This window comes from Pelmatolapia mariae, linkage group LG4 (assembly GCF_036321145.2).
Source record: "Pelmatolapia mariae isolate MD_Pm_ZW linkage group LG4, Pm_UMD_F_2, whole genome shotgun sequence".
In the NCBI taxonomy this organism is placed as follows: Eukaryota; Metazoa; Chordata; class Actinopteri; order Cichliformes; family Cichlidae; genus Pelmatolapia; species Pelmatolapia mariae.
The window spans coordinates 23879686-23896092 of record NC_086230.1 but is presented as its reverse complement, the minus strand read 5'-3'; the positions used below and the strand labels follow the sequence as shown (position 1 = coordinate 23896092).

The following is a 16407-nucleotide window of genomic DNA, read 5'->3' as shown; positions in this document are numbered from 1 at the left end:
TCTTTAAGCACTAATACAGTGGCTATGTTTTATTCATGGGCTATCTTGCAGGTTGCAACAATATTGTGCTGTTCATTTGAGAACCAGAGGAAGCAGGGGATTGAAGCCAGGCAACCCAGCCCCTTCCTGAGTCAGCCCCTTCCTGAGTCAGCTCCCCTTTGAACCACACAGTATGCGCACACCATTTGACCTGGTGGCTGGCATGACGATTTTGTCAAATGCTGCTGTGTCCAAAGCATATTTGTGAATGATCAAAGACATGCAGAAAGAAGCAAGCTGTCAGTTTAAGAGGCAAAACTCAGACTCCTGGTGTTTGGACAGCTGCTAATAAAGGTCCTGAGGACTGATCCTATATTTGTCTGCAGAGAGCAAGGCTTTGTTGCACTACAGTAACCCTGAGTGAGTATTACCAGACTCCAGTGGTGCTTTAAACCATTTCATACGTATGTGTATGTACATGCAGACCAGTGGGCATACTTGCTCTGCTAGAGCCGGCTTTACAAAGCATCAGTCAAGGTTAATTAATCATACAGTGTGGTGTGATCCCTGATGTAATCATTTAATAACTGCAGTGTGAGTATAGATTACTGACTTTTGAATGCAACACCGTTTGCTGGCAGCAGTCTAGTAAGCCACAGCAGCACACAACATTAGACAGCCTTTAGCACACTCCAGAGTCAACTACACATTGTGATCAGCTACATCTGTCAGGTATGACACACTTAAGTGTCTGGGTTATTGCAGCCCATTTACTGCAGCTTCTCTTAAGCCCACTTATCCCCAATGTGTGATCAGTGTTCAGCTCCTGCTGAGCTTTGTTTTCTGACTGGTCGTAATCCTTTTCACAGTGAAGACTCATTGGTGACTAAGATCGAATTATTATGTGCATCCATCCATAATTATAACATATCTGCAACTTTACCTTGGCTGTTACCTTTTTTTCTTACATCATACTGTATGTCGTACATGTATGATGACCAACCCCCAACCAGTCCACCCATCTGCCCAGCCCCTACCTCGCTCCTGTCCTTTCAGTGAAACTCCCTGAGAGGGGGACGCTCTAAAGCCTTGACCATTCAATCACCCTCTTTTCACTGTTGCTACAGTAACACTTTCACACACTAACATATCAAACACGAGCAACAAAGCCTCTAACCTTAGCCACATTCACTTCCTGGCACTCAGTCTGTCTGAAAGGTAAAAAGAGGCTTTTTCAAGGTCATTGCACATTTAGAGAAGCTTAAAATAGAGTCCGATATTGACAAAACAAGACTCACAGCAGCTGTCAGCAGATCCCGGGAGATAGAGAAAAGAGATGTATTAAGTTCAGTCTGAACTGCTCTGTGTTCATGCGTTAGTGTAATTACTACCATACATCAAGCCACAGGGGCAACCAGTTGTTTAAGTGCTGTAACATACAGTATATAACACTTAAATTATCAAGTGAAGTGCAGTGCGCTTAATATCCCTGTAGTGGTTCATTACAAATCAGAGCACTATATTAGAAAACAGTGTTCAATCCAAAAAACCCACAATGACTGCATTGCCACAGCACTGTGACGGAGGCTTGATCTATTGAAGAGCATTTTTAGCTCCACCCACAGTTACGGATCATAGAAAGGTCATACGTCTAAATATATTTTGATGGTGATGGAAGTTAGAGCAATCTGAAATACACAAGCATTAACTGTGTTGCCATTACTCAACAAAAGTAATATAACTTGTAAATTGCTACCGTTACCCCAGTGTCACAGGACTTGTGACTATTTACTGCCCCCTTGTGGTTTAATGCTAAAAAAGTGTTGCTTTGAATAGGAAACCAGGAAAAAACACTCAATGAAACAGTCAAATCCAAGTTAGAATTTATTTCAAACTTGAAGGACAAGAAATTATTTTTTTTTACATGAATGTTAAGGCAATTATCACACTTAAACTAACCTATGCAAAAATGACAATAGTTTTTCCAAAAAAAGGGAAGAAACTTATAATTTCTGATTAAAATGTGCAGGGAATTAACTAATGCAAAATAAGCTATTATTCAGTATTTGGGAATAGATACTGTGACAGAACATGCAATGATAGTAGAGGAAAGGAAAGCTAACTAATATAAACTCAAAAAAAGAATATATATAGAGAAAGACAGAGAGCAGGCTATGCATTATGATAATTATCATAATAAAGCCACTAATTATAATTATTTATAATATAATATCATTTCATTTGTGTTGGGGTTACACATATTTATATGCACTTTAATAGTATACTTATATTATACCGATATATATCATATTATTACTTATTTATTATATAGATAATGTTAACATAGTGTTGTCCCACTGTTGTATATGTGGTATGTTTGCTAGCATCTTGGTCCACCCATCCTTTGGTCAAGTCAAGCTGTTAAAATAACAAGTAAGAAATCTTCCACTGTGCAGTATTTTAAATTAATCTACTGTCTTCCATTTTATTCATCAAGCCATAATGTAATTGTTACTTTACTTTTACCTGTTTGTGCCAGTTACTGCAATTATCTGGCAAATAATTATTGCTCGTCAGAAAGGAACGACCCTAATGAATTTTATCTGATCGGCCGTATTGAATTATTGCCTAAATTTGTTTATGCAAATGAAAAAAGATATGCACATTAAATACTTTTAAATGTGATGTAATCACATAACTAAGTGAGATTTTATATATATATATATATATATATATATATATATATATATATATATATACATATATATATATATACACACACAATTTATTTAACTAATATTCGGCTAAAAATAAATTGCAAGTTTGTACTTTGCAAAAAATATTGTAGGTTGAAAGTAATCATTTAAACAAAATCCTGGATTTGATCCCAAAGGTAATGCAAGCAAACATACATATAGTGTGACAATGTCTTATAATAATTATTATTAAAATAATATATGCATTATTATTATTATTATTATTATTATTATTACTACTACTATTATTATCATCATTATTATTAATATCATTGTTGTTGTTGCTATTGGTTACTTCCTGTTACTACTTCTTGTACGTCTTGTGACTCCACGTCAGTGTTCTGCAACAAAAAAAGAAAAGAAAAAAAAACATCTTTTAAGAACAACAAAACAAAAAGAGGATATAATAAAAGAAAGCACAAAGGAATCTTCCTCCTCACCGGTACAACTGAGCACCTGCTGACTCCGTCTCGGTCAAAGCCAGCCTTGTTCGCCAATGGTCCGGCTTCACCTGTCATGTCAAAACTGGCAGTGTTGGAGACAGAAAGAGAAGGAATAAAAACGTGAACCTCTTCCCAGTTACAGCACAGCTCACTTTCTGAGCGGGTGTCAGACAAGCTCTGATGTTCAGCCTGGCCTTTTGACATTTGGGATGTGTAGGCAGAGACCTGTTAGTAAAGTTAGTCCCGACAGTGGAACATATAGCAGCAATAGGCTAAATTAAACAAGGTATGAAGGAGACTGGAAATTGGAAAATCACACAGATTTCTTCTCAGTCATAGTTACTATGTGAGAGCGCAGTGGCAGCGCAAGCAAGCAAGTCTCACCATTTACTGGTTAGCAGTGGTTGTCCTTCAGTCTCATCATGTTCTGCACGATTACCAGCAGCACCTCCAGTGTCCAGTTTGCTGAAGATGAAGAAGCATTCACAGCCATTATCAAATGGGCGTGATAAACCCTCAGGGTAAGCTACTCAATTCTCTATAAAGTGGTGCATGTGTACGCATAAATGTTGCAAAACTGTCTGTTTTTTCATCTTTATTGCCGTTGGTTACATCGTTTTATAAACGCATGATGGCATGCAGTTTAAATGTATGCTGGTTATTATTTTTGTATGTTACTAGCACCTTTGATCATCATAACATGCAAACAGCCTGAACTGAAGCTATTACAATCTCTTAAGATCTAAAACAAGAGACAAAAATGTGTTCTGCTTTGATTTAAATCATCACAGACTTACCTAATGTTTTGTCCTTTGTTCCTATTCACCCCTCCTGGTTCTTTTCTGAAGTTCCTGAAGGAGATAGGGGTTATGTAATAGTACACACTGAAGGGAAACATAAAAATATGATAGAAACTTGCACCCAACCAGAGACAAAAGTGTACCTGTTCATAGAGCGGTGATGAGAGATTCTGCTAACATTGTGGGTACTGATGTCTCCACTGCAAAACAAATAATAGATAAGGATGGCACAAGAAAAACAACACTTACTTGACATAAACCTCAAGAACAAAATAGGCTCTAGGCACAATAAAAAAACAAACAAAAAACAATTCTCATTCTCACTTTTTAGTTAGCTGAATTCTCTCGGTGCTCAAGTTGCGGTCCACGCTGGGGGATTGAGGAGTATTGACATCAGCCTCAGCATCAGTGCTATGCAGACAAAGGTAGCTTTTAGCACATTAGAGTCTAGACTTCACATTGTTATAAGAAAGCACAGACACAGACAGTGTCTGGACTGAAAGAGGATTAAAAAGAAGGTTATAGTGGATAAAGTTTTTTTGCTAAAGTGACAGGCTAACCTTTGAACAACTACACATTCAAGTGCAGTGCCTTGCTCATTATCTATACGCTGTCCAGGGGGAGCTCTGCAGAAGAGAAGAATGGCAAAGAATAAATAAGAAAGTATCAAAGAACAATAAAAATACAAAACAGAAGCAATAATTAGAGCCTGATAGAAATTCACTGTCACCACGCTGTGGTAAAACTTCACTTCCTTCATCGGGTCTTAAAAGAAGCATTTTCTAAATTGACATCAACGGGCATCCAGTTTAAATGAGTTTATTTAATATTAAGTGTTAAATAAAGTACAGTGGTTATTGTCAATGATGTGGCCCTTTTTAACTTTTAATATTCATTCATTTTTATACGTTAAGTTGGAGGCACTGAAGGGGATTTAACTACCTGTAACACAAATACACACAAATACATTCACATACTTTCTGGTAAGCAGGTAAGCTGAAACATGCAGTATGTTAAAAGTAAGACAGACCTAGTTTCTTGTCCCTCTCCTGTCTTTTGGAGGCAAGTCAGTAGGTACATTATGAACCCAGAAACACTGGCTTCACCGTGCTGCTGCCTGAACAAAAAGAAGAAGCATAAAAAAGTTATTAATCTTTGCAAAACTATATATATGTTAATCTGTAACATGGCATTAATAATTTGATTTTTCAGGCCATAGAACTCACTCCAGATGTGCTTTCCAGTTGTGGAGAAGAAGAACAATCCCAATTATGATTATCCCTAGAATCCCTAGAATGGCTGGCAAAATGTAAACTGTATTAACACAAAACACATGAGTTATAATTCATTCACACCCATTTATAGTACTAACAACAGCTATGCAATAAAGCAATAAAATGAGCACACGGGATCCACTCACAGATGAGGGTCGGCAACGCCTGTGAATCGTTGGGCTCATTCTTAATTGGAGCTCTGACATCAGCTTAATAAAAGGAGATGATTGATTTTGTGCAGTATATTATGTAAACATGAGGCACATTTTTAAAAAAAAAAAAATTGAAAAAATGTATTAATGTATTCTAGTATAAAAATAGGTTGCCTTACTGATCATTTTGAAATAGATGCAGTTCTCTTTGACAAAAGGCTTTCCCTAAAAAGAAACAGAGGAACGAGTTAACATTTTAGATTTACCCCTAAACAGGACTTTCTCTGATTCAATTCATACAAGTACCTTCCTCAATCCATCAGGAACTATGCTTCGAATTGTGATGTCTCTGCACTTCACTGTCGTGACTGAGTTGTTGTCCATGTGCACAACTTCAGATGACAATATAAAGGAGGGTGGATTCTGCAATCGAGCATGGCCAATAGTTGTCTGTTGGGAAAAGAAAAAGAAAAAAAAGTCAAAGGTGGAAAGTAAGAAAGTACAAATACTTTGTAACAAAGTAACAAAGTACAAAATACTTATTACTTATATTATACTGTTACAATTTTCAAGTATACTTTGTGTATAAATTTTTCTGACACCTTTTTACTTTTACTCATTACATTTTAACACAAACATCTGTACTGTCCACTCCAAACATTTTCAAAACAGGCTTGTTACTTTACGTGTAACACATTTGAGGGAAATGTTTGTTCCCCAGCACTGCACACCCACAATCATTAAACCAGTCTGATGGGAAAAAAGACAATCTTATTGGTGTATCTATCACACAGGGATTTGAGGAATAAATACATGCAATTTATGCATCATTTAAAAATCTACTGGACCTTAAATTAGAAATTATTATGAGTTGTGATTCTTTTCTCCTCACTGCGCCACTAGGGTTAGCTTAGGGTTCCCCCATCTCCCGAATCCCACTGTAATCCCCGACTATAGTCATTGTTTATGTATGGAGGCAAAATAAAAAGAAAAAAGTTTCCATTCACATGTACTAATATTTATTTATTTATTTATTCATTCGTTCATATTAAGTATCTGTGTATTTCTACAAAAACCAAATAACATCTGTACTTTTGCCCCCTCTGATGAAAGTTTCGCTGCCTTTGTACGTAAAGTAGTGGTTTACACATTCACTTCGCAAGCTTGGGGTTCGGCAAATCAAATAGATCTACCTGTTGTGGTGCATATTTGTAAAAGGGAGAAGCCTAAAGTGCTTTCACTTAAAGTCTGAAAGAGGCCAACCTACCCCGTTGTCGTAGACGTAAATCTTACTTCCCCCGGGCAGTGATCCATGGTTGAACGTGAATCCACCGAGGGTTTTAATGTCGGCACAAGAAGCATTTATCTGATGACATGCTGCGAGACAGTAATTAGGGAGCCGTAAAGTTAATTGTATTTTAAAGTTAAGCAAGAAGAAAATGAAAAGCAAACGAAAACATTAAATAAAGATCCAGGAAACGATGACGCAGATGTTGTGAGAAGAAAAAAGAGTGAAAATAAGATATTGGTTATAAAGAAATACGTATTTACAATGCTGCATCACTTACCTAATGATTTCCCGGTGAAGAATATAATTGGGAAAATCAGGAAGCTTCTAGTAAGCATTTTTCGAAGACAACCGAACCTAAAGCAGGAAGTTCGTACAAGGAAATTTGAAAGCTTAAAATCGAAATTTAACCAAGGACAACTATTTTTAGAGTTAATCGCTGGCGGTGCCTTAAAATATACACAAAAATTTATAAAGGCCAGACGGAGCTTTTCGTATATTAGACACGTACCTTCAAAAAAATCTTCTCTATCGCTTTGTGTAAAAAAAGGAAGTTCTAATCGACCCGTCGTCCACTTTTACACTTCGAACAACACTGTAGGCCAACTTTAAACCACAGTACAAGTTGCCACCATCAAGTGCGAGATTTACCAAGACTATTCTCTGTCCCCACTGCTGGCCACTGACGTCAAAACAAGGAAGCTCCTTCTCTTGTCTTGACTGCATGCAAAGCGGAAGTAAGGTCGCCGAGGACTAGTGAGTGTCAGAACTATTATCCAGGATGAAACAACAAAGATCTGTGAGTGTATCAGGAAGATGGCCACAACTGATCATGCGTTTAGTGAATACCTCAAACAGCAGAAACCTGAAAAATAAGAGGAACAGGAAGTGGAACCATCATGGGTGGACAGGCCCCTGCATTGCATCACCATTCGAGAAATCCTACGAATGGCACGAGAAAGCTGAACTGAAAGACAGCACAGAGACGCTAATCATGGCAGCATAGGAACAACCTCTACAGGCCGTAATGATATATGTAGCAACATCAGGAAGAAGGAACACAAGAAGCTAGAGAAATACAAAGGGCTGAGAGAGAACTAGACAAGATGTGGAACATGAAAGCAACAGTGACCCCAAAATAAGAAAGTGCTCATGGTCATGGTATTGAGATTTAAAAAAAAAACAGAGGGGGATTTGTGTTTCTAAATATATGCAGTGATTGAGGGGTCTAGGGGTCTTCTTCTGTGTCTGAGTGTAAAGTCAATCAACTTATAGTTCAGCTAAAGGTGTTTAAGCATTTCTTTTTTATGTACGTATGGTTATTTTTGAAACTTTTTAGCTCTTATTAACCTAAAGTATCTGTAGTACCTGAGTCATTATTCATTGGTGAAAGTAGTAGCATTCAGTAAATAGAAGGACATAATATCCCAGCTTGAAATTTGGTCTCTCTGGGACCATATTGGAACATATTCAAACCCTGGGCTGAAAAACAAAAAAAAAAAAAATCAAAACAAGACAAAAACAGACCAGCAAGGCAAATTGCATTACTTGGTGAAAAGGTTGTGTGTGGTTAAAAAAAAACCTTATAATTTATGTTGCAGATCACTTTCTTTGAAACTGTGAAATATATAGTCTCAGTGGAAAATGCACTCTCTGAGTGCCCTTCTGATTTGTAGTTTTGCACACTAAACACAAGGGGAGGCCCTAGCCATGTGGGTCAGACACACTGAACAGGCTGTTGTGAAGTGACATGAAATCACCACAGAGGGTTACTTTCATTATAAACAAAGCTGAAAAACATAAGACATCAAACATAATTGCTTACATGTTGTAGGTCAGTATGAGTTCTGTATTTTAGCAGGATGCTTTTACCATACAAGTGGATACATTTGAAAAATGTGTGGCTAAAGCTATCCTAGTGTAATCTTTGGAAATCGTTAGTGGATGGAGTCCTCCCAACATATTGGAACCATGAGACAACAGATGTCTCAAAAAGGCCCCTGTCATTTCACTTTCATGCAAACACACAGAGACACGGTGCAAAGATAAAGCAGAGGCCGCCATGGTGCAGCATGCTTCATTTGCACTGCATCTTCTCTGGTCCACCGAGAAAACACAGACTATATTCTGTGTCACTCGATACGGGCCCCTCTCTCTTTCTCTCCCTTCAGATCTGTCATCTTCTACCATCTCCTAACCTCTCTTTCACCCTGCTCTGTTTATTACACAGCAATAATTCACCAGCATATTCTAGCAAATTTCAAAAGCACTGTGGAGTTTTCACCTTAAACATAATTATGACATTGGCTTCAGTGTGGAAAAATCTAAAGTGACAGTGAAGATGAAGAAATTTGCTTATTAGCCAGTTTGGCGTAACTAACTAGCTTAACTCTGCATCACTCTTCATCACCTCTTGACTACATCCTTAATGAATAAAGATGACAGCATCATAGCAGGCATGAATGAAAGAGTAAATGAACTTGGCTCAGCTCCCTTTGGGGGGAAATGTGTAGAAGCGAACTTGTCCAATCATCTGATCCATTTCCCGTAAATATCAAGTGACAGTGGGAGGGGTTGGATATTCTGCTGTCCCTCTCTATATCCATGGAGCCTCTGCATAAACACAGCAGAGCAGAGATGACGCAGGACAGCCTGCAAACGCACACAAAGCTACAAACATGGCCATATGACATGGGTTTGCTCTTACAAACATCATGCATCTAGGTTTGACGTCTCACTGAATAGATTCCAGACAGTTAAAATGGGATTTTTACTGTGAATCAGTGATTACAGTACTGCTGCTTGAGTATTCTGACTGCCCGTCTGAACTTTTCCCTTCTTGCTCGGTTCATAAAAGCCGTGATGAGAGATAAACAGCTTTCATCTTGCTGCATAAACTAAATACCATCTCTTCTGTTAAGGGTAGTTCTGTTTTGCCTCTTTTTAGCAGACTGTTTTCAAGAGCAAAAGAAAAGGTGCAAATCAGCCTAATTAAAATGCAGTTTATTATTCTAGACCTCGGGTTAAAACAAAATCTGAGCACACTATGGGGTGTGTGAATTGTGGAGTCAAAGCTGAGGCAAAGCGACATCCCAAGAATCCTGAGTAGGTCTGAAACAATAGCGCTGGCTGCTCAGTACCCCACTTGTGTTTGCATAGCTCCACAACGGTTTTAAAATACCCCCACGGTAAACCGAAACAGTATATACTATATAGACTAAGAGTAACTGCTTTTAAGACAACAGTATCATGTTCGCAATCTTACTAGTTATATTAGCCAATCATAGTTCAAGATCACAGACATCTACATGGCATTTTCCATTTTCCTGGGTTTGAAAGGGAAAGCACAGAGTCAGCAGGGGTGTATTCACATAAAATGGCAAAAAGTATCATCTCTTATTCTCAGTGCAAGACCAAAGGAGAGCAAAGTTTGGAGAACTAGCATGTTGCGCTGGGATTGCTGCAAAACTTTAGTCTGTCCATTTGGCTCAGTGTGAAGCCTGAAACCCCCACTGGGACAGGTTTGATATCACAGAAGGAAATCTGCACACTGCCAGCACATTGCCAGCACACCAAACACCTCAACATCAACACATACTCCCTTACAGAGAAATATGTGCACAAATATGACATCCATCTCGTTATTTACAGTGTAGTTATGTATCACTGTGCTCTGTGATACACAAGCATGCACTGAGGTTACATAATGGCACTTCAAAAACCAACAAATGAACAATTATTTAAAGTAAATTTGCAAATCTAAACAAATATTCTTCACATGTGAAGGGAATGAAGCTGTCACTGGAATATATGACTACGCTTAATCACACGGCCTCACACAACGTTCTGCACACCCAAACCCACCTTCTACAGTGTGTGCATATTAAAGCCCCTTCCACAGTCAGCCAAAACCACAGCTCCCCTTTGCAGAGTTTGGTAAGATTGGGCACAGCAACCTGATCCTACTGAGAAAGTCTTATAAAAGGAAGCAAATAAAATGATCCAATAAAAAGCACCTCTCCTCCACACTGCCAGACCTCATATATCTGGCAGATGTTTGCTAACATTTAAATCTCAGCCTGAGGGCCTATCAGTATTCTGATACAAAAGCTTAGTGGGCCTGCGTTAGGCTATGCCACACGAAACAGTCGCAGCACAGCATGCTATGATGCACAGCAGCTTTTGTTCACATGGTGCTGAAGAACATGTTGCGCAACTTGGACAGGCTCTATAACTGCAATATGTTTTCCAGCCAAATCTCCTGAGAGGGATCGCTGTCAGAAAACAAACCTCTGTTTGAGGCATGGCCTCCAGTTGAAGTTGTTCAACTCCTGCTTTTCTCTGTGTACTTCTCTCCCCTCCTTACTCTGTGTATTCTTCTCCGCTTTCCCTCTCACTCCACTCACTCGATCTAGTGTCGACTCTTTGCTCTCCTTCTGCGCTCTTCATTTCCCCCCCTTGTGATTCGCTGCTGGGGTAACTCAGGATTCTTAGTATTTGGCTGGGCAAACCCAGGGCAAGCGTGTCTTGTTACAGCAATCGAGGCTTTCTGATAAAGCTGTGCATTGTGAAGGATAATCCCTCAGAAACAATCAGGATTTTTATATCCTGCCCTCTGTTGTTTCTGTAGCCTCTCTCTCACACACACACACACACACACACAACTTCACACACAGCATTCGTACATGCACGTAGTACAACACATTTCACAAACACTACCATTTGTTCTGAGACACACATGCACAAGCACATTTACAAGCACTGGCATGCACTGCACATTAAGTGGACTCCTGAGAAAGTATGCAAGAAATTCACATCAAATTACCCATTCGGTTAATTTTGTTTAGAAGCTGCTCTCTGTACTGTTTCCTGTGATTCACAACAGTATCCAGCCTTTCTTGCACACACTGTGAATGGAGTATCTGGGGTCAGGGATTTGTAAACAGGGGACTGCTGGTTTGCTTTAAAATGTCAGTTAAGTCCGTATGTCTATCAGTGTCATGTTTGGTTAGGCCAGCTCTTGTGTAGCTGTTCACACTTGGCTGATCCTTATTGTTAAATAAGCAAAGCCTTGTGTTTGGCTGTGCTGCGGATCAGCGAGGCACTCACCTGAAAAACTGGAGAGAGAATGGAGAGTAGTACAGCAGAGCACTACATAGAAGGCACATTTTAAAACATTTAAAGTTTCTCATTAAAACCAGTGTGCTACTTGGCCATTTTCATAGCAGTTACTTTGACACGTAGCAGCTTAAAAAGCCCACATTAACATTAACAATGGATACGTGTCATTTAGATGCCTTACTTCGAGGGCTCTGGTACCTTACCGGGATATTCAGATTGAGTGGTGCTGCCATTTGTGTTATTAGTTCACCTTTGAATTTTCTCCTCTACATGTCAAATATTTATGGTGTGAAAAAAAACCCAGTTTTCACTCTTAAGTTTTATGGTGTTTGAATAGCACTCAGTTCAGTGAAGTCCATGAAAGCAGGTGATTCACACCTTCAACAAGTTAAGTGTAACCACATTACATTTTTAACATTTTTCAACGTGCCACTTCTAGCCAGCTGTTCAATGTCTAGACAGGTAGATGCCTCTGTGATTCCTGGCCTGGGATCGCTTGCCTGTCACTGCCATCAGTCCTCATTTTCCAGCAGGAGGTTTTTTCTCCTGGCTTTTCCACCGCTGTCATCATCTGCCACCAAACCAAGGGGAAGGAGAAACATAATTATAGGACAGAGGCAAAGAGCAGAGCTGTAACTGTCAGACTGACACTGTTCGACAATTACATGAAATAACTGTAAACAATCCATCGTAAAAGTGCGTGTAGTCCATCTGTTGCCCGGTAGTGTTGGGGGGGAGGAGAGGAAAAAGCTTTCCTTTCAAGAGATGCTTGAGACACAAATTACAAAAGAAGATAAGACCATGCGACAGATATGATAATGAGTCACTGCTGTTGCTGAATATAATATCAGCTTCTTACTGTACTCTAATGAGTGTCCTCAATCTGCCAATTATACACAAGCTTTCCTTGGCAAGTGATGCTAGTGGATCAGTATTACACACACAAATTACTCACAAGCTCACCTCAGTCATAACTAGGAATTAGAAGAATATTGCCTGTGTGCTTGCTCATTAAACTAGTGGCACTAAGCTATCATCATACTTACATGCACATAAAACAGATGAAAGGATACACACATACACACTGGGGTGCGAAGACAGAGAGGCCTACACTGTACTTAGCAGTTTCCTGAGCACCAGCGAATGCCTTTCATTTGCTCCCTGAGGTACTGCAGAGCTGCGTGACCTCCGCACCTCAGGTTTTTAATTTTCACTCATACTGTCCACACTACACTGCTTCACAAATAGTGTAATTCTTTCTCTTTACTGTTTAATCCTGCACTGACACATAGTAATCCCCTCGTATGAGATAGTTTAACAATGTTCTTCACAGAAGCCATATAAAGTATAATAGAAGGTGTATGGAGTCTATGACGGATTATGATAGCATGTGTAAGGCAAGGAGTGAGTCATGGCCTAAATGAGCTTTTAAAAACAAGCCAATGTGTGTATGTGTAAACAGACCGAACTCATACAGAGATATTATTGCATAAATGAAGGCACTGACGTGATGTATATTCCCCCAGCGTGTTTTCTTCACACCAAGTGATATCTCATGTGAGACCAGCTCCTTAGCCCTGTAGTGGTGAGGTATAACATGCATCCAGTGTTACTTAACTGATAAATGAGCTGTTTCATGATTCCACTGCATGTACCAGCAAAGACTGAGTGTTATGTCACCATCATATTACCGCCACTTGCGAATGTGCTTGTTGCAGGAGGCTGAGCTTGTTGACCTTGAAACCCAGGATGCTCCTCCCACCTTCCCACCGCTCTGCTGCGGTCGTCGTCACCGACACCTCACAAGTCTCGACTATTGTTTTAAGACGCGAGATGTTGTTTTTACATTCCAGTCTGTCTTCAGGAACCAAACACTCATCCACACGCACACACACTCACTTAGCATCCCTCATTCTTCAGGCTGCAAAACAAAACGGTTGGCTATCTCTATTGACAACAGGTCTTGTCTCGACCCTGTTAGATAAGTTTGTTTTATTGGAGAATGTTTTGTCAAAGTCCACCCGGCTTGTTATGACTGTGAGCTAGATTTTTACATGTCAGATTTATCCATCTAGAATGGGCATGTACTTTAGGTTTGTTTTATAGATGACACAGATAACGAGAAACAAGTAGATCCCTGGCTGAAAACTCCTCCACCTCAGAAAAGAGAAGCTCCAGGTAACCAAGGGCATCCTAAGCTTAACACTAAAATGAACTCAACACACATTACGATGTGTGGCCTTTCCAATGTGTTGTGCTCTTTTAACTCTTCCTTGCTTTTGCAAAGACAATAATATGACCTTTAAAATGGTAAATAGTGGCTTAAGGGCAAGTTATGATAAGCTATGCGTATAATAATGCAGAGACCACATTGCTGCTTTTGGACAAATATACGTATGAGGAATCCCGTGTTCATTTATTATTTAACAAAGCTAACAGGAAAAAAGGGTCTCAGTAGGCAGGAGCTTGTTTTTTGACTCTCTTTTAATAGAGCCCTTTATAACAGTCTCCATGTGTGGTTACCAGTTCATATAAGCTTCAAAAAATAGCTAATCTGACCTCCAGTGCTGTATAGTTAGGTGCATAACAGTGCCAGGATGTGACAAGGGGTGCTATCTTCATCAGCCGCCACGATTACACTGATCTCGTCAGATATTCCATGCCCTATCTATGTGTACATATGTGCCTGACTGATAAATAAAGTATGCATTTTGCTTTCGTGCATCAAAGGGAATGCACACTAACATAGGTTTTCCCATTTGGAAGTGATTGCACCCAGCTGTCCACCTGTAGGTCCTCATTAGTACTTTGTGGATCAGTTTAAGTGTTGATTTCTTAGCTCACTCAGTGAGTCAACGTGGCTGGGCACATCTTAATCCCTGAGGAGCACAGAGAGAGGGAGAAGAGAGGAGAAGCAAGACAATTTATCTAAGTGGGAACAGGCAAAGTAATGTTTTTCATAAACTCACATCAGGACACGATGTGCCTAATGGCTACAGCTTGTGCATTCACTCACTGTCATTACTATAGGAGATTTAAAAATGCGCATAGCAGCGAGGCTGGGGGGAGCAGGCCTGAACTCAAGCACACTAAAGAGCCCATTAATCCTTTTTAATTCTATTAAGAATTGGACTACAGCTGGATAAGAGGCCAGCGGAGTTCCAGAGACTAAGTCGGTAATGCCTCGGAGACGTATGGTAAATACTTAACGAAAACTCATATCCAAGGAAATTTCTTTTCCTCTTTACAAACAGTTAAGTCAATTTTCAGTCCTAAGCAGCTTTTACTTTGTAGTAAACAAAGACAGGTTACATTAGTTCTGCGAAAAGAGATATTTCGTATCTCCATTAGGCGCCAAGGGCTATTTCATCACTTCAAATATGGGCCCATAGAATTTGGATAATCTACAAATTTCTTGACGATGTTATCGTTGTCAGAAAAAAACAAATATGATAACTTTACTCCCACATGTACTCTATTCCTCTCACACAAAGAGATACGCAGGTGAGCTACGTGCCTTCCACAGCACGCTTATCTCTGTTGCTGAGAATCAGCACCGCCATCCGCACTGCTATTTTTGCTCCCGTCCAATTTCACAAAATCATAATCTTATCAAGGAATTCCCCAAAGTTAAGTATGAGGAAGAAGGAAAAAGTGGTTTTAATTTTCTTTCACAGTCAAGCGTGTGGACAATAATGGCTTTCACCTGTTGAGATAACAGTACAAATACCGCGGCCAGTCGAAATGAACACAGTGCTGACCTACTGTGTGCACAATCGCGGCAGTGCAAATAGCGAGGCCCTTCTGACCGGACCTCAGTAATGTGAACACAGAGAGGAGTCTGCCTCTGCTTGTTGACTCCCATTCATTTCCATTAGGGCTGAAGGGTTACCGAGGAGCAGGCCAGTAACAGTGTAAACGAGATGTCATGTTTGACAGGGCGTGTAAGCTGAGCTCGGTCACACACACCTAAACGTTAGACAATAACAAGTAGTGAGGCAGACACGGATAGACAAGGAGCTGTCACAATACCACAGCCATATATGTATTGCTCAGGAATAAAACGAGGCTTCTCAGTTACAGTCCTATAAAACAAAACAGGCCTGAAAAACGGGATCACATTTGTTCCCACCCTGATGCCCACAACCATTACCCTTACTCTCGCCAATCTACCAGCCCATCTGTTCTGCCAACTGCTCCGTTACGCTTCCCCCTCATTACTGGACCACTTTCCCTGCTCGTCCCCTTACCTTATCGTTATGCACACAGCCATTACTGAAGCTCTCCCTCCTTCTCTCTCTCTCTCTTTTGCCCTCTCTGTCTCATCTGAGCTGCTTTTTCTCCCTCCCTAAGCCTCGAAGTACATTGGAGAAAGAGCGTGTGTGTGTGTGTGTGAGAGAGAGAGAGAGAGAGAGAGAGAGAGAGAGAGAGAGAGAGAGAAATCAAAGAAAATGCCTCAGACGCCCCGACCTGTATCTGACTAAGCATCTCCATGGTAGCATGACCCCCCGAAACAGCCCATCATGCTCCACTGCACTTGAAAAGGACCGAGTGCAGAGAAGGAGCAGAACGAAGAAGGGTATGAAAGGGGAGA

At 40.0% G+C, this 16407-nt stretch overlaps 1 protein-coding gene across 5 annotated transcripts; it reads right to left on the bottom strand.

Moving 5' to 3' along the window:
- Window positions 1–2768: 2768 nt before the first annotated feature.
- On the bottom strand, window positions 2769–11075 carry LOC134625489 (uncharacterized). Of its 5 annotated transcripts, none has more exons than XM_063470708.1 (15): window positions 7204–7953; window positions 6973–7049; window positions 6672–6781; window positions 5711–5854; window positions 5584–5629; window positions 5399–5461; window positions 5205–5292; window positions 5009–5095; window positions 4539–4604; window positions 4303–4389; window positions 4122–4178; window positions 3976–4029; window positions 3563–3643; window positions 3176–3260; window positions 2769–3076 (listed from the first exon to the last, which is right to left on the bottom strand). In XM_063470708.1, the coding sequence occupies exons 2-15, from the start codon at window positions 7028–7030 to the stop codon at window positions 3020–3022; spliced, it is 1083 nt and encodes a 360-aa protein (XP_063326778.1). In that variant the 5' UTR covers window positions 7031–7049; window positions 7204–7953; the 3' UTR covers window positions 2769–3019. The 5 variants fall into 5 exon arrangements, with proteins under 5 accessions (XP_063326778.1, XP_063326780.1, XP_063326782.1 ...); XM_063470710.1 differs by having other exon boundaries at window positions 5205–5277; XM_063470712.1 differs by lacking the exons at window positions 6973–7049; window positions 7204–7953 and adding an exon at window positions 10983–11075.
- Window positions 11076–16407: the final 5332 nt, after the last annotated feature.